General features: G+C 39.1%; 1 protein-coding gene across 3 annotated transcripts in view; it reads right to left on the bottom strand.

Annotated features, from left to right (window-relative positions):
* Positions 1-23,158, bottom strand: part of DENND5B (DENN domain containing 5B) — a 212,016-nt gene that overhangs the window by 99,410 nt on the left and 89,448 nt on the right. For all 3 annotated transcript variants that reach the window (XM_089920466.1, XM_089920465.1, XM_022577900.3), the window contains exons 2-4: positions 13,060-13,125; positions 10,078-10,187; positions 1,853-2,519 (exon numbers count right to left, since the gene is read on the bottom strand). In XM_089920466.1, coding sequence (XP_089776592.1) covers positions 1,853-2,519; positions 10,078-10,187; positions 13,060-13,125 — 843 coding nt within the window. The remainder of the gene's footprint in view (positions 1-1,852; positions 2,520-10,077; positions 10,188-13,059; positions 13,126-23,158) is intronic.

A 23,158-nucleotide genomic window follows, 5' to 3' on the forward strand; every position in this document is an offset into this window, starting at 1 on the left:
ACAATATATCAGTGAGAGAAGAAGGAAAAAACCTGTTATCCCCATAAAGATGAACTGATTGACACTCGGGAAGATTATGTAACTTGTCCAAGGTTACAGATAGTAAGTGACAGAACAGAGATTTGAACCCATGATTGTTATCACTTCAAAAACCAATATTCTTTCTGCCCCAAATTGCTTCTCTAGGCAGAACATTAGGAAACGGAACTAAATGACTGGGAAGAACTCTTGAAAATCTAGGATTTAAATTCTTTTTACTAATAAGCTAATATACCTGAGGGTATTAAGCTTCAAGCCCCTGCCCCAACAAGCAACTCTCCAACCCCTATCCCCTTCAGGGCAAAAAACAAGACAGGAAGATGCAGAAAAGAAGAAAGAATTACTTAACATTAAATCTTTCAGATACAAAAGGGTGATCTGCGGTAATGACCAGCACTAAGAAAGTGAGAGCATGAGGACAGGAAAGAATTTAGATTAGTCATTAGAGAAGAACTTCCTGACAACAAAAATTGAGTCACTGGAACACATTATCAGAGAACATTATGTAGGATAAACTGAAGAAAATACAACCTCATGAAGGGCTGTCAACACACAAACAGTGTCAACATACACACAAGATGGGGAAGTACAAATATAGCCTACTTGGCTCAGCCTCATTTATAATTTAAAATAGAAAAGAAAAAAAGGAAACTGGTAAAATAAGCTTGAGAGCAACAGTCAGGAGACTGCACTACAATTCCGTCAGCCTAAGTACAAGTTAGCAAAATGCTAACCCAATATTTGTGCCACATTTTTCAAAAGACCCATCAAGGCACAGGTACCGTTTTATATTTTCCTTCAATTCACTATCCATTAAAACACAGCATCTCGGGCTTCCCTGGTGGCACAGTGGTTGAGAGTCCGCCTGCCGATGCAGGGGACACAGGTTCGTGCCCCGGTCCGGGAAGATCCCACATGCCACAGAGCGGCTAGGCCCGTGAGCCATGGCCGCTGAGCCTGCGCGTCCGGAGCCTGTGCTCTGCAACGGGAGAGGCCACAACAGTGAGAGGCCCGCGTACCGCAAAAAAACAAAAACAAACAAACAAAAAACCCCCACAGCATCTCTATTTCCTCTGCAAATTCATGTTCAGACTAGAACTAGTGCTCTAGTCTAGGCTCAAAGTTAGTCATCACAGATGCACTGGTAAAATAAAACCCAAATTCTGCTAGTTTTGTAAGTATGTTTTGGGAGAATTTTGAATGAAAAATATCACAAAGATAACTTCCTTTGGGATTAAAAACAAAACAAAAACCCCCCAAATAATTTTGGTGGAATTATTAGACCTAGGAGAATCGTGTCTGTTCCACACGCCTGTACCCCTTTCTCTCACTACAGGAAATCAACCCATCCAAAGTTGATCGCCTTAGGAAACCGCAGAGTCAACGATTTCATTTATCCCTTTCCAATGTCAGCTGAGTCTTGATGTGAACTTTTACCAACCTGTAAAAAAATGAGAAGTCTACATGTTCCCGGTAGTAAGAGGATTCTCTTACTTTCATTATAAAAAGAAATATGTTTCTTTTATGATGATTATGTTATTATCAGGGAAAAAAAGGGCTACTTCCATTAAAAAACAAATACACTCAAGTCAGCCAAGTTAATGCTTTTATATTCCTTCCCTTTTTTTCTCTACAGCCACTGCCATCCAAAAGAGAAGTAACCTCTCAGCCTCTGGTCCTACCTAAAACCCTCTCCTTTCCACGAGACAGAAGAGACTTCGGACCATTAATTATTTGGTTCTAATAATATACCCCAGTAGTTGAGAGCATAAGTACTTGCTTTTGGGAGACCTAAAAGCTAGGGCAGACCTACCTTGTGAGTAGAGAAGGATCTGCATCTCTAAAAGAACACAGGTAAACACCTGTACCAAGTTCTCCAGGCCCAGGAGCTCGAAGACCTCTCGGAGCGGGTAATCGGAGAGAGGAAGTTCACTGGGGCCTGGCCTCTGACAGATGACGGGTTCATAAACACCATAAAATTTCAGTGATCTCCCTGGAGGAGGAAGGGGTACCTCATAGAGAATATTATGGATGTAGCTCTCAAGCGGCAAGGGTGGTGGCTGCTGTGAGGTAACTGCCTTGTAAAGCTGAATAAGGAATTTCTTGCAGGCCTGCATGAAAGGCAGTGGTGTGATCAAACATATACTTTTTGAAACATACAGGGTGTCTCTGCTGATGTCATAAGAGTTGTATCGCTGGAGTTTCAAAAGGGAAGTTGTATCTCCCTCGTCAATACTGCTTGCCAGTGAGTCCATGCTGCAGGAGGATGAAGCGTACAAGCTGCTGTAATGCTCTGCGTTGTGCATCTGGTAGAGCGTCTGCATTGCTGTGCAGATTTGCTTACTTGTAACTTCTTCATAAAAAGTGAGAACAAAACCGTAGGTACGAGAACCATCTTCCCGGGTAATTATAAATGAGTGGAACTGAGGGTCTTTATTGTCAGTTTGTGTTCTGAAAGATAGCCCTTTAGGCATGCACAACTGTGGAGGAAGGAGAAGAAAAGCATCAGAAGGCAGTACACAAACAACTTCAAACCAGAAAAAAATGTTTGTGAAGCTCCATCTGAGCTTGTGACCTTCATTAAGTCATGTAACTTCTCTGAGCCTCGGTTTCTTTATCTACAACATTTGCTGCATCAGTGACTTGAAGACAAAATATGCAAGGGCACTTCACAAATATTTAGTATTTAAGGACTATTTTTAGAGTAATGTTGATAATGTTTCAGAGGAATACACAGACAGGTGAAGGCTCATTTGATAAATGGAAAAAAAGTTAAACATAGAATAATAAAAACAACAGTATCATTTTTGTATCATTTTGAACAATATTATCCTTAGGAAAATAAACTTTGAAAATTAAATGATTTTTTATTTACTGAAGCAGAAGGGCAGAAACAAGACATTTTAGATTATTTCCAGCAGAGATCATGTCCCAGGTCTTGGGAACTACCCAGGATTGAGTCAAACTTGGGAATAAAATTACATGAGGAATTAAAGATGCTATATTTAAGATACTTACAAAGCACAAGAAAATAAAATCAAGTCTTTAAAACATTTTAAACAAATTACAGAAAATGTGAAATACACTAAGGAAAACAGGACTTGTAATTCAACTATCCGAAAATAATGATCATTATTAACTTTTCTATTATTCCTTTCTACTTTTGTATTACAATATACTTTCTGCATAGAAATAATTTTACCATACATTATGACATTTTTTTTTCAGATTTAATAGTCGATCTGGTGTAAAATTTAGAAGTTCTCCAAATCCCCACATTACCAAAAAGATGTAATTCACTTAAGAGTTACATGTCCTTCATCCAAACTGTGAACAAACACTTATTAAGTGCCTTTCTGAGCTAGGCCCTGTGATGGTGATACAATGGTGAGAAAGACACAGTTCCTGCTCCTCTGAAGCTTCCAGTCCAGTAAGGAGGACAGATGATTAAAGAATTATTAAAAAAAAATTATAAAGTATTGGAAGTGCTACGATAGGGTAAATATAGGCTGCTAGGAAAAAACACAGCAGGAGGACAAAAATGAGAAAAGCCACCAGGGGAAAAAATGAAGGAAGCCCAAGCGGAGACCTGAGGATAAGTATAGGTGTGTATAGGTGTTAGTGAGATGAAGAGAAGGCAGAGAGGGCACATGCAAAAGCCCAGAAGACAGAATGTGAGGTTCTGGGGAACTGAAACCTGCTCTTTAGCTCACCTACTCTGCTGGGGGCCTTCAGACAATCCCAGTCCTTGGCCTGGAACCACCCTAACTCACATCCAGGAGAGCAAAGGGGCTACCCTGCCAAACCCTACTCAAACTGCAGATCTGTAAGCAAAACAATGATTTTGTTGTTTTAAATCAAGAGACTACAGCCCTGAGGTCAAATCCAATCTGCCACTTGTTTTTGAAAATAAAATTTTATTGGAACACAATCACACTCCTCCATTTAAGCACTGTCTACACAGCTGCTTTTGCACTACAACAGCAGAGCTGAATAACTGCAACAGAGACTGCATGGCCCACAACGCTCAACTATTTACTATCTGGCCCTTTGTGGAAAAACAAACCCTGCCAGCCTATGTTTTAAGCCACTTAAGTAACATTGGGATGGTTTGTTATAGAGCTATATATACCCAAAACACTCCCTTACTTCCTGTAAGTCTCCATATAAATACTACCTTAAAGAGGACTTCCTTTATCTTTCCATAAAAAATAGTGTTTTCATCCTATAAATGCCGTTAAAATGTCACTTCTCCTCTAAAAAGTCTTTGTTGAATGAAGCAGTTAAAATCTTGCACCATAGTATACATATGTACATTGTATAATGACACACAGTAGTTTCTCAAATTTTGTTTCATCTCTAGATTGAAAACTACTCAAGGACTCGTAATAGCCTTAACGATTCAAGAGTACCACACATGGAACAATACACTATTTGGGGCCGTAATAAATGGTGACTGATAAAAAAGCAAAAATTGTGAAGCTCAGCCTAAGTATCCCAGTGAAAATGTCTTTATATTTCATATCACTGAATATAAGAAGTAGAAAGAGCTATGGCAGCTTTACTTAATTATTATTATATATGTATGTTGACAAAAATTAAATTACTGTGTACATTTGGGCAAAATAAGATATAGATTTAGGTAAAACACATGAATACCTCGATCTGTTAGGGGGAAATTTTGCTTATTCCTAATCTTGGGAATAAAAGGCCATGGCAGAATATTTTCATAAAGAGGCCTTCATAATTAAAGCTGCTTTCACCATAACAAGTCAATGAGATCTTCTACTGATTATGAATGAAAACTCATCTGACACATTTACTATAGTCAATAAAGATTGTAGGAAGGATGACCTGAATCAGTCTTGCTCCAGGCTAAGCTCAAAACTGCAATAGCATAGTGCATGGCACACAGAAGTATTTGTTGACTGACTGAATGAATAAATGAATGAACAAGAAAACAATCAAAAACAACAGCTCGGGGTACAGGATCAGATTTAGTTCATCTCTTCATTCAATCTGTAGTTCTCTTTTTACATCAAATAGGCACACAGAAACACAGTGATCTCCAAAGTCAACATAAAGACTTCATTTAATTGACAGGGTTTCCTGACATCATAAACCACAAAATTCCAGCTCAAACTGTTTTTGATCAGCTGCCAAATATTCTCTTAAGGATTTGTAGTTTTCGTCAGCATGCATTCAAACATCTACAGGAAAAGCCTGCCAAAAGTTGTGCTCAAAATGAAGAATGACTTTCTATGTTACAGATAACAGATGTAAGAATTATTAAATTCTCTTCCTACATATCAACAAAACTAAGAATTATTTTTCTAATCTCAGAACCATAAATTGGAAAATGCTATTGCTTTTTCATTTTTAAAAGTGAGAATCATATGATTTGTCAAGTTTATTTTTCGTAATCCTAAACTGTAAGTCAAGATTTGCTCACCATGGCATTCAACAACGTCTTTTAGCCCCTGATATTGCTGTCTACCAACAATATCCCTCCCCACCCTACTCTCCCACAACAACTAAAAATTTAGAGTTGTCACTGCTGACCAGATTGTCGCTGGCAATCAGAAATTGGGCTCACAATGCTGTGTACCTCTCCTGGTTTGAGTGACCAAATGTCCTTATCATCTCTCTGGACTCTTTTAGGCAGTGTGGCTAGAATTTTAACAATTCTTTTTTCCATTTTCTATAGTTCTATTAATCCCACTCCTTCTCTCTTACTATACAAATAAAACTCTCAATGAGTCAGCTTGTCCTTCCTTTCTTGCTTCCTTCTTTCCCTCTTTCCTTTCTTCATTTAATAAACATTTATTTTATGTCATGTATTGCATTAGATCTTGATAACTCAAAACACAAATATGAAAATCATCCCTTACTTCTGGGAGCTTCTAGCCTAATAGGAAAGAAAGACATATAAACCAGCAGTTACAAAATAATGTAACCAATACTGCTACAGAGTGTGTTCAAAGTATTATGGGAATAGAGAAGACAGAGCACCTAACCATTCCTACTTAAGAGATGGTTTTGCAGTGGAGGTGACACCTGAACAAAGACAGGGAATGGAAGTACTGTAAGCAAGCATATAGACCTTCATTTATTCAATGATTAGAACCTCTACTATGTGCAAAGCTAGGGATATAGTAATGAATAAAAGAGAGTGTTCCTGTCCTAATGGTACTTACTTTATAGCAGGAGACAGGGAGTAGACAACCAGCTACATAATTAATTAATTGCAACTGTAACAGTGCTACAAAAAGGTACAAGGTGCCAAGAGAACCTAAGGGGACCTGGCTGAATGCTGGAAGGGTGATGGAAGGTGGTGGTTAGAGATGGCTTCTCTGAGGAAATCATGTTTAAAATGAAATCTGAAGGGTCAATACGAAGAATTCACTAGGGGAAGGAGAAGTGGAAGAGCCTTCCAAAGAGAGGTGAAAGCAGAAGCAGAAGCTGTAGTGTGAAGAACAGAAAGGACAGGGGCAGGAGGCCAGTTAGACAGCTATTGCAGGAATCCAGGTAAGAGAGCTTGCTGGTTTGGACTAAGGCGGGTATGTAGAAGCACAGAGAAGTAGATGATAACTGATTGCATATGGGAGAGGGTGAGAAAGTGGGAACTTTCATGCATGATGCTAGATTTTTGGCTTAGGCACCTAGGTAGATGGTTGTACCATTCACTGACCAAGATTGGTGGGAAGACTGTGAATTCAGTTTTGGGCATGCTGAGTTTGAGATGCCGGTGAAATATTCTAGCTGCGATGTTAAGAAAACAAGTGGGCTCCCCCAGTAATGGCTGGGTTAAAGCCCCCATTCCTTTGATTTTATTGTGAGACATGAACTTAAAGCTGGGTCAAAATGAGGGCTTACTTTCATTCCAATGTCAGATCTATTAATGTAACTAAGGGTTATCCATTTCAAATTCAAGTGCTTCCTGAGTCTGTCAAAAGTATATAGTGCTAAAAAAAAAAAAAAAAAAAAAAAAAAGTATATAGTGCTCTTTTTCCTTGCATTTTGCAAGACGAATCTCTAAATAGGTATTTTCCAGCCAACCCTTTACCCTTTACTCTTCCCTCATCATTCCACTCCACCCTTCTTTGTGATCAAATAGTAAATTGTAAACTTAGAGCATTACAGATTATAAAGAGCTATATAATAGTCATTACTCTTTAGTTACCTGAAATATCATATATCAGATGTTTCATTTAGGCCATATATACAAAAAAGAATCTTTATATTTCGCAAAACTTGCTTAAAAAAGTATTAACCATATTTTCTTCCCAACAATTCCTAGTTTCTCTACATTCTTAAGGATAAGCTCCATCTAATTAGAACATTACATAGACAGTCATGGATGCCAATATGCAGATTTCCTTAAAGAGATCTGAAATGGGGGCGGTGGGGTGTGGGGGGAAGACAGGGGAACTTCAGCTCCATTTGCAATGTTTTGTTTCATTTAAGAGGAAAGGTATGACTCTGAAGCAAATCTGTCAAACGTTGACATGTTAGTTCTGGGTGATGGGTATGTGACTTGTTTTGTTCTCTCTGTTTCATGATACTTCCATTTTTTTTCCCCACAAAAATCTGGGAATCCACAACCAAAAGAAAATAAAAGCAATTAATTCAGAAGCAATTTCAAATGTCACATAACTATTTTCTGTTATATATGCACTGCACTCTTATACATGGAATTTTTTTTTATTTAACAAGTTTCATTGCTTTGGAGTACTTAATTTGTATGAAATTAATGACCCTTATCCAAAGCTCCACTTTGTTAGCAGAATGAGTGATATTACAGAAGGCAATAATTTATTGGAGTGGGGTTTTGCTAAAGGCAAGAACAAAGCTTTATACCTTTAGGTAGGAATAAATTATAGCTTCATACAAATGTACTTACTAATAAATCAAAGAGGAAATTAAGGGAAGTAAATCTATGACCCAAATGCAGACTAGTTTAATGGGATGCTTTTCAGAGATTTTCAAGGAGTACCAGCAAATCCCTTTAGATTTGCAGCAATAAACAAAATGTTGTATGGTGCTTAAGCGTCGAAACACAAGCCTACGTGTCTATTCTTCAGAGGGAAATGTTTTCTGCTTACGTAAAATAACTCAGAGAGAAGAGGTAAAGAAAATATCAAAGACAGATCAAGGAAGCTGATAATTGCTTTAGAGATGAATGTTATGCAGATAGAGGTAAAGGCTAACACAGATATCTCACTGTTAATCCATCCAAATGATTAAAAGTAATAAAACACATCAAGTGTGGCATTTTGTTCCAAATGACTGTGGATTCATATTGTAGTAAGAAACTAGTTTTGGACACCATTCTGATTTCTCACAGAATAATTTATACTTTGAAATATATTACTAATTTAAGAAGATTAAGTGTTGTAATCTATTTACATTCTTATCCATTTTTCCACTGCTTCATGTAGGCACTCTTTTCTTTAATATCTTTCCATTAATTTGCTGGCATAAGCAGCTGATAAATTATTTTCTGTCATTGCTGTTTGCTCACTATTTTAATCAGAAGCTTGTCTGTGCTCCTCCAAGTCTCATAAATATAACTAACAGTTGTGTCCTCTTAATACCTATAGCACTGTCTTCACCAAAGATGAGGCTACGCCCCACAGTAACAACTTCCAGCAAAATGGCAACTCATTATTTTGGTACAGGGTAACAGTCAAGAGAAATAAGTACACTGTGCTCTGTAAAGAATCAAAGTCAAACTGCCAAGTGCCTTAGGCATCTGTCCTTAGAAAAAGTACCATGCTATTCCATCCTTGGAGTAAGTCCAGACTGGAATGGGTTTACTGTGATAAGAGAAATACTGAAAAGGATCCAATGTGACCCATATCATTTTGGGGCATGTCAAAACCAAGTTACATAGCTTTTCTTTGGGGGAGGCAGCATGCAGGTGGGAAAAAAGTGAGCTAGAGAGTAAAAATGATCTGGATTTAACCTCTGAGACTCCCTGTATAACTCTGGGCAAGTAAACGTAACCCCTGTAAAATATGAGTAAGAATCCTCACTGGGTACATGTAAGCATGTATGTGAAAGTAACATTCATGAGGTATCTAGCGGGCATCTACTACTAAATATTCATTTTCTTCCCTTACAATATCACATCATAATGGGGTCTTTTGGCTCCACCTTCAAAATACTCAAAAAGAACCACAACTATGTGTCTCACTCTACCTTCCTTTTTTTCTTTTCTGGCCGCGCCGCATGGCATGCGGGATCTTAGTTCCCCGACCAGGGATGGAACCCACGCCCCCTGCAGTGTAAGTGTGGAGTCTTAACCACTGGACCGCCAGGGAAGTCCCTGTCCACTTTTAATCACTTCTGTGCCTATCGTGCCTGATCTCTGATTTACTCACTTTGGGGGCCCCTGATTTTTATAATCACAGAGATCATGGAGGAACAAAATATCATGCAGGCCTCTAAGAAGGACCCTTCCTAAATGACCTGAAAATTATGACCTACTGTATTTTTAAGAACCTCTAAAGGGACTTACAATCACCACTGGTAACTCATTACATTAATTTAAATTCCTTATAAACAAATTCCTACTAATGTCTAAATGATGCATTGAAGTTCCTTTCCTACCTTACTTTGTGAATATGATAAATTAAAGACCCATCATACAACATTCCTTGAAATATGAAAACTGTAATCATGCTCCTTCCATCAGGCTCCACTTCAGGCCAAGAAAATGATATCACTGTTACCAAAGTGTCTATGTATTACGTAATACAAATTCACCACACAGCTTAATAGCCGGAAAAGAAAATGGGCTTTGAGGGTCTGTTATATACACTTATTAGCTATGGTGACCTTAGGCAAGTTACTTAACCTCTCTGAGCTTCATTTTCTACATCTGTAAAATGAGGATACTATATCTTAAAGAGTTTTTTATTTAAAGGGTTAAATTAAATGAAATAATGTAGACATTCAAAATATAGTCACTATTGTCATCTTAAAATAAAAAGAAGGCTGAAGAGGAAAAAAAAAAAAAAACCAAACACATACCATGTTTACTGCATCTTGATCGAAAGGGTTCCATTCTATATTCTGAGGATAGTGAGCCAGAACTTTGGATTTGAATGTTCTTCTCAAAGGACTCTGGTCAAAATTTTCACCTACAACAGATAATTAGTAATTAGTTAATATCTAGAATTTTTTCAAAAGCATGTCATATTTTTATTTTGTATATATACTGACTGATAATGTTGAAATCTGATTCAATTTCTACCTCTAATAGTCTCAGTTGTAAATTTTTCAATGGACAACTGAAAAGGAACTGTTAATAAGAGATCTGCATTTAAAAGTTCAGAATCTGAATTTTAAAATCCTGGCTACACAACTGATACTAAAAATCAAGACATGCTAAAATAATCCTTGCTGTAACCTAATTACTGTCCTCATTTCAACATGTGGTGACCAAAAAAAAAAAAAAATCTATTTGGAAACATTTAACTCACTAAAGAAACATCTCAAATTAAGCTAATTATACTTCTTAAGATCCTGAAATTTTGTACATGGATAGACTTAATGCTGCAGTGCCCAAAGGAGGCAACTTTGCTTGAGTTCCCACAAAAATCTCTAGTAAATTTGACTGCATCTCCATGCTTTTACAAGTAACATTATTAACAGAATCAGAAACATCATTACTGAGTTGTCTGGTTTAGCAGACAGAACACATTAAGCACACTAACCTCTGAAAAGAAACAAGCTATTCTAAGCCAATTTTATCACCTGTTAAAATTCTGGAAAGGTAAAAAGACTATCCTTTGATTATTATATATAAGAAAATTCAGTAATAATTGTTAGCTCAGTTCTTTATGTCCTTGACTAAATTAACACCCATGGGACCTGTTACCTCCAAATGCCTTACTTTCACAAAATATTTTAATATGGATGGATCTCAAATTCTCAGTGTCAGAAAGTTGAGATTAAGGAATTAGAAGACCTTGGGAGCAATACCATTCTGTCTCCTGTGTTCTTTCTGCTTGTTGAGTTCTAAGTAAGTACAAAACACAAGCTGATGTATCAAAAGATAAATGCCACCTACCAGTATCTGTACAAATAAAAATATCATAAAGCAATTCATGAGTCATATTTGGACACCTAGTTAGACTCAGTTTCCAACTCTGGTAAAAATATAAAAGACATATACTAAAACACCTTTCAGTGCAAAAGTTTTCAGATCACAGAAGGAGGGAAGAGCTACACTATAAAATCTTGTTGGAGACTGCAGTATAAAATACACAGGAGCGTTTTTGAATAAAGGCACATAATTTAAATAGATTTACTGCAACAACTAACCGTTTACTTCTAATTTAAGCCCTTGGCTAATGATCATTTTCCTTTGGATTCCTCTTACTTATTTAGGCAAGCACTTCATCTCTATGTCTTTCTACCTCATATTTCCATCTTCTAAGAGATAGAGAGCTTTCACTTCTAGAAGAGAAATTGTCAAATGCATCCCTAAGGAAAGTTTATCAATTTCTGCACCATGCCTCTAGGGTATGGGAAAGTCAATGGAAAATGTGAAACCATCCATGGGTCACTACTCTGAAGAAAGGAGTGAGGGCTCACGGTTGATTTCAGAAAGGGTAAATGGTACCTTTAAGCTGGTACTAGATTTTCATGCAAATGCTAAGAATTTTTAGATTATTTACTTCTTCATTAAAAAAAGAAAGGTTACTTTTCACTTCAAGTCAGAGAAAAAGAAAAACAAAAATTCTCTCCTGGTTCTAAGGTTTATGCTGCTGACTGTGCTAGTGACACAGCAACGGGATATCCTCAGATAATACCCAGCCATCAAGAAACCCTCTCCTTCGCCCACCCTCAAATACCAAAAATGCTTATTTTATCATTCACAAATGTAAATAAAATATGAAATACCGCAGGAGCAGAAGAAACAGCATATAATGCAGGATATAACTCCTTGCAACTTACCTTTTAATGAATTCCTGCCTCAGTTTGGTTAAAATAGTAACATTATCTTCATTCATATATCAAGTTACTAATGCGTCAGGAAATAAATCAGAAAAGTCATGATACTGCCATTTTCAATATAATTGTCCTGTTAAGGAAGGAACACCACACCCTCTTGAAGCACAATGAATCAACCAGAAGAGAAAGAAGGAAAACCACCTCCAAGAGAAAGAAGGAAAACCACCTCCAGGGAAGAAGAATTTCACAAAAACAAAAACCCACGAAACAGAAATACAAATCTAACAAAAGAAAAACAGAACCACCACCATCACTTCTTATGAGACTGCTTTAGAAGGGGGTAAGATCATTGCTATATACACAGCTGTCTTGGCAAATATTATTTTGAAGAAAATTTGGGGAAAATCTGAGTGATAATTCTGATAACACTGTTAAGGATTCAGAAGTGAGTAAATGCAGCTATTCCTACTAGTACCAGTCAAAGAAGAGAATCTTGGAGATGCCTTTTGGAGGTGTGAGACAGAGCAACAACCTAACCTTTGCACTTTGAACACATAAACCTCTAACAGAATTTATTGCTAGAACTTAGCAGGAAAAATGGATCAGTCTAAGAATTTGGATTCCCAGGAAATGGAAATTACATAAGTATGCTTTACTTAACTTAAAATCCACCTTTTAAACATTATCCTGAAATAAACAAGGATTATAAATTTGTGCAAATATTAATATCTCCCACGACAACTACAAGTGGACTTAATTTCAAGTAATATTGCCAAGTAAACTCCTAGTGACCTTAAGCTACAATGAAGACTTTTCTCCTAAGAAAATAGGACATATCTGCCAAGAGAGCTTAAACGCTAATGAATAAATAATTTCTTCAAGGCTTGAAGCAAATGAGGTCTTTACAAAAATTAAGATGCAAATGAAAGAACAGAAATACAAAATAATACCTTTTTTTTGCCTAAACAAAAGTGAATAAAGAAGCAATTTGATGGGCTTGGGATGAATTAAAATAATAATTTCTAACACCTCAACTTTTATTTTTATTTTTACCTGAAGTCGTATTTGCAGCACCTTGGCTCTTGCCATGACGATCTGCTTCTAGCCATTGGTACAAAACTACATAATGTAACAGAAACAAAAAAGCTTTATGAACAAAGAAACACAAACAAAAAAGCAAAAATGACTGTGAAGAATGGAAAATGAGAATTAAAAAATTAAACAAAAGCAATTAAACATGAGACATTAACATCAACGGAACACAGCTTAACACTAATAGTACGTAGCTTATAAGCTATTAGTAATAAGAAAGGAAAGAAAATAGGTAATTGTATTTTAATGTAATAAGCGAAATGCTATTGAAACATCTGTAACAGTTATTCATATGGGAAAAAGTACACACTTTTCTTAATGCTAATTTAAAGAGAAATATCAGGAGAAAGCTAATGTTTCTATAGTCAGATATAATAAAATATGATAGTAAGACTAAATGACCAACTATGGAAATTGCACCCCAATTTCTGCAAACCTATCAGAATGGCTGAAGTCCAAAAAACTGACTATACCAAATGCTGACAAGTATGCAAAGAGACAGAACTCTCGTAAATTGGTGGTGGTAATGCAAAAAGGTACAGCCACTTAGGAAAGACAGTTTGCAGTTTCTTACAAGGCTAAACATAGTCCTACTATATGATCCTATAACCCCAGCCTAATCAGTAGAGAAACATAATACAAATTTCAAGAGGAGCAACCTACAATATACCTGACAAATACTTGTCAAAACTGTCAAGGTCATCAAAAACAAGTAAGGTCTGAGAAACTGTCATAGCCGAGAGGAGCCTAAGGAGACAAGACAACTGAATGTAATATGGTATACTGGATGGGTTCCTCCAACAGAAAAAGGACATTAAGTAAACAAAAGGAAATCTGAATGGAGTACAGACTTTAGTTAACAATAATGTATCATATTGATCCATTAACTGCAACACAAGCATCATACTACCCTAGGATGTTAATGACAGGGAAAACTGTGCATGGAGGGAGGTGTGGTGGGGTGTATATGGGAATTCTCTTATTACCTTCTCCATTTTTCTGTAAATCTAAAACTGTTCTAAAAATCAAGTCTGTTTTTAAAAATTACATTCCAATATTTAATGTAAGGACAAAAACATATATTATATCCAATCTTATAAGTAGTCTACCTTTTGTAAAGGCTAACACAGATATCTTACTGTTAATCCATCCAAATGATTAAAAGTAATAAAACACATCAAGTGTGGCATTTTGTTCCAAATGACTGTGGATTCATATTGTAGTAAGAAACTAGTTTTGGACACCATTCTGATTTCTCACAGAATAATTTATACTTTGAAATATATTACTAATTTAAGAAGATTAAGTGTTGTAATCTATTTACATTCTTATCCATTTTTCCACTGCTTCATGTAGGCACTCTTTTCTTTAATATCTTTCCATTAATTTGCTGGCATAAGCAGCTGATAAATTATTTTCTGTCATTGCTGTTTGCTCACTATTTTAATCAGAAGCTTGTCTGTGCTCCTCCAAGTCTCATAAATATAACTAACAGTTGTGTCCTCTTAATACCTATAGCACTGTCTTCACCAAAGATGAGGCTACGCCCCACAGTAACAACTTCCAGCAAAAAGGCAACTCTCATTATTTTGGTACAGGGTAACAGTTAAGAGAAATAAGCTATGCAAACACAAGCTCAAGTTTGCTCGCTACAGAGATTCCATTAGTCAACTATCCTCTTATGTACCACTGACTAAGAAGTATCAACTCTTGGGGAAAATTTACTACAATGAGGACACAGGGTATTAAAAAATTCACACTAGAGCTCTGTAACTTAGAAGCTTTGAAGGGTGTGTAAACTTCTGTATGTCTTAGAGATGTCAGAGTCTTTCCTTTAAAGAGCCAAATAATGATGACTGTAGGGTCCGAATAGCCGGGGAACCTTCCTATCCACATCTCAAAGGGCTGAACGATCCCAAGAGAGTAGCACAGGCTAAGCTTCTACTTTGGGATGCTATTTATCTATCCACAGATATTGTGAGAGTTCTAGATCCCAAACAAGGTTTGCAGAAATTTTCTATGCTCTCCCTCCACAAAACAACAATAACAGGGCTGGGAAAGCTACCTATGGAACTCCTGAACTGAAGGAATAAAGGAACTGACTCATTATAAATGGCTAAGGGCACCCTGAAATCACGACGGAAGTTATTTGGATCTTTAGGGACAGCCAGAACTGTGAACTGACATCCATCTATCATCAGGGATAGATGACCCAAAATAGACCTCTGAACAGCCCCCCAAAATACACCCAGTGTGCAAAGCCCTTGGTTGAGGGTGCCCCAGTGGGCACACAAGTCAGTGCACTCCTCCAGGTTACTGCATACTCCTGGGAGGCAATATTGTTACAACTGGGACTAACACGAAAGAAGTGGAGAAGCAGACCTCATTCATTGAATATATACTACAAGCGTTTCCTCTTTCTGGGTCAGGGGAATAACAACTACTAATTAGAGTAGTAGCAGGGTAGGGTAGTATTAGATTACTTACTCCAAGTGACACAAATATCTCCCCATTTAGAAAAGCAAGCATAAATTTTACAAATGACGCTGAATATCCCTCTTACAGAAATGAGACACAAAGTAGGGAAACTAATCCATTCAATGGTCTGATAATTCTACATAGCTCTTATCTAAAGCCTATCCTGCCCTGTTTAAGGTGTAAACTCTTGGCTGTGTTCAGAGTATCACTGCCATTATATTTACCAATTACTTCATATAGCCTTTGTTTCTGGTTTTACTGGACAAAAAGAAAAAATATGAAAGCTATTCCAGATAATTTTACTCTGGCCAGTTATACAGAGAATGGTACATAAGCAAAAATAATTTTAACAGATTTGAGATTCAATTATTTTATTACTGCCTCCAGATTACAAAAATCCAATTAACTATGGCCTAAATAATTCAGAGAATTTCCAGTGAAATAAGTGCATCTGCTTCACGCAAAGCTATAATGTGAACCACCATTAGACCAAATTTGGATTTCAAAGTCTACTTTATAGCACATATATTTAAAAAGATAATGTATAACTATAAAAGAAATGTAACTAGGGAATTCCCTGGCGGTCCAGTGGCTTGTGCTCCGGGCTGTCACTGCCGAGGGCCTGGGTTCGATCCCTGGTCAGGGAACTGAGATCCCACAAGCCACATCACGTGGCCAAAAAAAAAAAAGAAATGTAACTAATATTTTTACTTAACATACTAGAATGTATATGGGCAGGTCTAGAAGGACTGAGATCTAAAACTTTCTTAACTCTCATAAAGTTTCTGAAATATGTCATATTACAAAGAATCTAATCCTCTTCTTGCTTTGTAGATGATGTTAGAATACCAAAAATACACCTCTTCTCCCTGTGGCTGGGAGCACGAGATCTGGCCTTTTGGTAGCTCCATGCTTCCTCTCAATTGGCACTGGGAGTCAGGGACCCTGTCCCCAGCTCCAAGTCACTGGTGAGGATCTCTATAGTCTGTGCATGAGGTTGCAAGTAGAGGGATATCTGTGAGCCTTGAAGCTATTTCTCAGGCTGAGACACCCTGTTACATATTTCTTCACTCATCTCCTCTCTTCCCACTCCTAGGGCCCCAGTGAGTTCCCTCCCTTGTTGTCCATTTCCACCACAGTCTATTTCTGAACAGGGTATTTCTCCACAAAACAAGGCCAAGTCTCCCAATACTTCCCTATGCTCCTGTCCCTGAGGGATATCACTGAAGCCTAGATGCTTTAAAGAAAGTTTGCTGATAGGAATAATGAAAACAGAAGGGAAGTTGAAACAGGTAATCTCTTCTGCCCTGTCCCTTTTTCACTGTGTTCCTTTTCTCTCTAAAGGTAAAGTTAAAACACACACACACACACACACACACACACACACACGGACAGAATAGTCACAGTCAGTAATTTTTCCTCAGTATTTTGATAAACGTGAGAGGAGGAAATGGAGATACTATGGAAGCTGCCTAAGAAGTCCATGCTGAGGCAAAGAAAAAGGGATGATATGGTGGTGAGGTAACTCTTCTCCTTCCCATGTCTAACCCTACAGGTCTCCAAATGTCTATCTCCAAAGACCCAGCCTGAACAGGAGTTGGGAGAGGGAATACTAGGCAGCAATGGGTCCTACAAGAGACTGACCAGGGAAAGAGAAATGGGGGTGGGTGAGGAGAGGTGGGCACCTTCACGGTGGTAACTAAAATAAAGGGGCACTCCTTTCACAGAAAGACATTTCCCGCACATGTGCTGTCTCTACACCACAGTAAGCTGTCCCCTTCAAAGCACATGCCCCAGGAGGCTGCATATTCACCATTCATTCTGATAATTCTCCAACTATTTAGACATCTCTGAGCAGGTGACGTATAAGCAGAGACCTGATGAAGTAGTAGCCGTCACATAGTTAACACACAGAGCTTACTATAGGCAGGTGTTATTCTAAGTGCTCTACATATATTAACCCATTTCATCAGCATAATTACACTATGAAGTAGGTCCCATTATTGTTCTCATTTTACAGATGTAGAAAATGAGGCACAAAAAGGTTAAATAACTTGCTCAGGTCAGATAACGAGGAAATTCAAACCTAAGCAGTCTGACTCCAGAGTCTGTGCTCTTAATTCTATGTACGAGGTCATCTCAGGAAAAGTATTTCAGGCAAGGGAAATAGCAAGTGGACAGTCCCTGCGGTACAAGTGAGCTTGTCCCAGCTGAGATGCAGCAAGACCAGGACACCGATGCATCTGAGTGAGGTGGTGGAAAATGAAGTCAGAGAGATAGCCAGGAGCCAGATAAAACAGGACCTTGTAGGCTGTGGTGTGGACTTTTGATTTTATACTAAGTACCATGGAAAGTAACTGGAGTGTCTTAAACAGAGAAGTGACTTTGTTTTAAAAAGATCACCCTGGCAGCTGAGAGAACAGACTGTAGTGGTCAAGGGTAGATGCAAAGAGATCAGCTAGGAGCTTCTGCAACAGTCCAGGCAAGAGATGATGGCAGTACGGATTAGAGAGAGAGTGCTAGGGTGGTGAGAAGTGATAAGATTCTAAATACATTCTGAAGGCATAAAGTATTATATATGATTTGCTGATGGATTAGATGTGAGAGAAACGAATAGTCAAGAAGGATATCGTGATACCATGGATTTTGGTCTAAGCACCTGGATGAATAGGGTAGCTATTTACTGAAACAAGGAACAATGGAGAAGACGGGGATTTTACTGTGGAGAGGAGGGCTGTCAGGGAGCTGGAATGAAGAATTCAGTTTTGGATATGTTAACTCTGAGATGCCTATTAGATATCCAAGAGAAGTTTTTGAATAAGCATTTAGATATACGAATTTTTTAATTTTTTTTAAATTTGTTTATTTATTTATCTTTGGCTGTGTTGGGTCCTCATTGCCGCGCATGGTCTTTCTTTAGTTGCGATGAGCGGGGGCTACTCTTTGTTGCAGTGTGCGGGCTTCTCATTGTGGTGGCTTCTCTTGTTGCAGAGCATGGGCTCTAGGCGCGCGGGCTTCCGTAGTTGTGGTGTGTGGGCTCAGTAGTTGTGGCTCACGGGCTCTAGAGCACAGGCTCAGTAGACGTGACACACGGGCTTAGCTGCTCCGCGGCATGTGAGATCTTCCCAGACCAGGGCTTGAACCCGTATCCCCTGCATTGGCAGGCGGATTCTTAACCACTGTGCCACCAGGGGAGCCCCTAGATATACGAATTTAAATTCAGGGGACAAGTTAGAAACATAAAAAGGATGGTATTTAACATCACAGGGCTGGGTAAGATCACTTAGGAAATGACTGTAGATGAAGAGAGGAAGCCTGGGGTCAGACCTAGGGGACTCAAGCAACACTGAGAGGCTGGGAAGAGGATGAGGAACTGGCAAAAAGGTAAATGAGAAAAAGCAGTCAGTAAGGTAAGAGAAAACCAGAAGCATCATGGAAGCCAAGTTAAAGAAAATGTTTTAACAAGGACGGTGCTGACAACAGGAAGTCACTGTGACCTTGACAAAGAGATTTCTGTGTGGTGTGGGGGAGAAAACCTGTCTGGCGTTGTTCCAAGGAAGACTGCAAAGAGAGGAAGTCGAAGCAGAGAGCATAGTCAACTCTTCTGAGGAGTTCTGCTGGAAAGATGATAAAGGGATAATATTGGAGGAGAATGTGGGGTTGAGGGAAGGGTTTCAGGTTTTGTTTTGTTAAAGACAGGAGGATGTTAACTCATTCAAGCAACATTTCCAGTGTGCCTACACTATGCCAGACACAGTGACTGATGCTCTAGGCCTGATCAGGAGAGTCCAATCCTCTGAGGATCTCTCACTCTCCTACCTTGCCTTCCTAATTCTACACAGAGAGCTGGCTTGCCCATTCCATACTACATTATGGCTGATACAGGGTGTACTCCCCAGGCAACCACACTTCCTATCCCCAGCATACAGCTTACCTACTTTATCCTTGTAAGCCTTTATGAAACAGAACAGGACCCTCTGAAGCCCTCCCAGGTACAAATCCTTTCCATGTCACCCATTTCTTGTTTGCAGGAAATAGGCTTCATTCAGCCTCCTTGACCTTCCCTGAGTCCCAAAGGGCAGATTCAAACAGTTGCTTATCAGGAAAGGGAGGGAATGCAGAAACAAAGGAGGAGCAGTCAAGAAAGGGTGGTGTAGCCACAGGGCAGGGTCCTGGTTCCATCACAAGGAATATACTTAACAAAATACCTTTGAGTTCTTCTGCAGGAACTAAGGCCCCCACCCAGATGGAGGATGGTAACTTCAGGCTGAGCACAAGAGTCCTGGAACACCATCCTGTTATCTTACCATCAACCAATCAGAAGAAAGTCTGCACACAGTGGAAGAGAACAAAGACTCTGACACCCTCCTCAAATAATTCTCCCTTTAAAAATTTCATGGTAGAGCAGTCTTCGGAGTTGGTTTTCAGACATGAGTCCGCTTTCTCCCCAGGTTGCTGGCCTCCTGAATAAAGCAACCTTTCCATTCCTACCAGCACTTGTCTCTCAAGTATTGGCTTTCAAGCATCAAGCAGCCAAACCTGAGTTTGATAACATTTATACAGGACACTGAATCCACGAGGGGCTGCGCTGTTGCCACTTTATCTTTTCTCCCTCTGGCACTCCTTGAGACAGTCCCAAACCATTCTCACTTGAATAAGCCATGCCAATTATCTTAGCACCAGTGAACAGCTATTACTGATCCTGGATTTATGACAGACAGCAGGTGCTCACCAACATCCATGTTCTCCTCTCCTTCCCAATATCCTTGCATCTGGGTGGGGGCCAAAAGACTATTTCTTACCAATGAAATGGGAGCAGAAGTGATGGGTGTCACCTCCAGCTTGAGACACACAACCTGTCTTTCTTCTGCTACTCATCAGCTAAATGCAAATGGAAATGGGGCCTTAAAGACGGGAAGGCCACACATGGAAGAAACCTGGCTCATTGAATGCCTCTGCAAAACAGACCCCTTCCCACGTTGGCCTACATTAGATTAAACAGTGAATGAGAAATAAGCTTCTATTGTTTTGAGCCACTGATAGTCTAGGGCTGTTATTACAACAGTTAGCTATTTTTATATTTCTGGATTAGCTTGAATTTTAATTTGTGTTAGTTTTGACCTTCTGACTATAATCAGAAGCAATTCCTGACTATACTGCACCTCCTCTTCCTTGGTAATGCTCTACATTGCCTGCTACTGTGCTCAAATGCATGATGAGTATAGTTCTTCAAATATAGGACAGAATTTGCCCATTTTCTATGGATGCTCTCTACCTTTCATAGAAGAAGCCATATACCCACCACTAAGCTACTAATCAAGACCACAGGTTTTAACTCACGATGGGCCTATTAGCCTTTCTAAATCTACAACCTCTAAATCCAGCTGGTGATCTTGCAGATGTAGGCTGCTGGTCACAAAGGGAATCAAGCAAAAGAAGCTGGAGGGATCTCTGAAAATTCATAGACACTACTGAAAAATGTTCGTCGATAAAGAAACCTGAATTCTGGTAATCCTAAAAGTTTATTTTGATTAAGATCTTAATAAAAGTACATCAACATCCATCCAGTAAGTTGTGAATTTCTAAGAGACTCATAATATATTTCCTTCTTGATTACATCAAATTTAAAGAACCATACTTTATTTAGTTAACATTAAATATAAATACACTTCAATTACTGAAGTTTATTCACTGGGAACCAAAGGAGTACACAATACAGATATTCTGTTTCAAACTCAGCTGGAGGTACCCCAATTTAATTCTGTCCCTAACCACCTGGAGTTAGTGCAGGCATTATCCATTAGAGGGCATGGCGCCCAATAAGACTGCCCTGTTTCAGAGATTCCGCAGGCCACCTGCACTTCTCACAGACTGGCAATACATTTGGAAGTTCCCACAAACCCCTCTAGTTTGACAATTTATAACTCACAGAGCTCAGAAAAATGCTATACTTATGATTGTAATTTTATTACAAGGGATACAAATCAGAAGGGCCAGACAAATGAAGATACACACAGGTTGAGGTCTGAGAAGGACTGCAGAACTTTCATGCTCTCTCCTTGTGGAATCAGGGTGTGTTACACACCACCTCACCCCCTCAACAATGTGTTCATCAACCAGGAAGCTCCACTGAGCTTTGGTGTCTAAAGTTTGGGGCTCGACTGGGAGCCTGAACCAAGATGGCGGAGTAGAAGGACGTGCTTTCCCTCCCTCTTGTGAGAACACCAGAATCACAACTAGCTGCTGGACAGTCATCGACAGGAAGACACTGGAACTCACCAAAAAAGATACCCCACATCCAAAGACAAAGGAGAAGCCACAATGAGATGGGAGGAGGGGAGCAATCACAGCAAAATCAAATCCCATAACTGCTGGGTGGGTGACTCACAGACTGGAGAAAAATTATACCACAGAAGTCCACCCACTGGAGTGAAGGTTCTGAGCCCCACATCAGGCTTCCCAACCTGGGGGTGTGGCAACGGAAGGAGGAATTCCTAGAGAATCAGACTTTGAAGGCTACTGAGATTTGATTGCAGGACTTTGACAGGACTGGGGGAAACAGAGACTCCACTCTTGGAGGGCGCACACTAAGTAGTGTGCGCACTGGGACCCAGGGGAAGGAGCAGTGACCCCGAGGGAGACTGAACCAGACCTACCTGCTAGTGTTGGAGGGTCTACTGCGGAGGCAGGGGGTGGCTGGGGCTCACCGTGGGGACGGAGACACTGGCAGAAGAAGTTCTGAGAAGTACTCCTTGGCATGAGCCACCCAGAGTCCGCCATTAGCCCCACCAAAGAGCCCAGGTAGGTTCCAGTGTTCGGTTGCCTCAGGCCAAACAACCAACACAGAGGGAACCCAGCCCCACCCATCAGCAGTCAAGCGGATTAAAGTTTTACAGCTCTGCCCACCAGAGCAATGCCAGCTCTATCCACCACCAGTCCCTCCCATCAGAAAACCTGCACAAGCCTCGTAGATAGCCTCATCCACCAGAGGAGAGACAGCACAAGCAAGAAGAACTACAATCCTGCAGCCTGTGGGAAAAAATCACATTCACAGAAAGATAGACAAGATGAAAAGGCAGAGGGCTATGTACCAGATGAAGAAACAGGATAAAACCCCAGAAAAACAACTAAATGAAGTGGAGATACACAACCTTCCAGAAAAAGAATTCAGAATAATGATAGTGAAGATGATCCAGGACCTCGGAAAAACAATGGAGGCAAAGATCGAGAAGATGCAAGAAATGTTTAACAAAGACCTAGAAGAATTAAAGAACAAACAGAGATGAACAATACAATAACAAATGAAAACTACACTAGAAGGAATCAATAGCAGAATAAGTGAGGCACAAGAACGGATAAGTGACCTGGAATACAGAATGGTGGAATTCACTGCTGTGGAACAGAATAAAAAAAAAGAATGAAAAGAAATGAAGACAGCCTACGAGACCTCTGGGACAACATTAAACGCAACAACATTTGCATTATAGGGGTCCCAGAAGGAGAAGAGAGAGAGAAAGGACCCAAGAAAATATCTGAAGAGATTATAGTCGAAAACTTCCTTAACATGGGAAAGGAAAGAGCC

The sequence above is a fragment of the Delphinapterus leucas genome, chromosome 11 (assembly GCF_059928025.1).
Source record: "Delphinapterus leucas isolate spDelLeu-1000000601 "Yukka" chromosome 11, BTC_Dleu_Yukka2, whole genome shotgun sequence".
Taxonomy (NCBI): domain Eukaryota; kingdom Metazoa; phylum Chordata; class Mammalia; order Artiodactyla; family Monodontidae; genus Delphinapterus; species Delphinapterus leucas.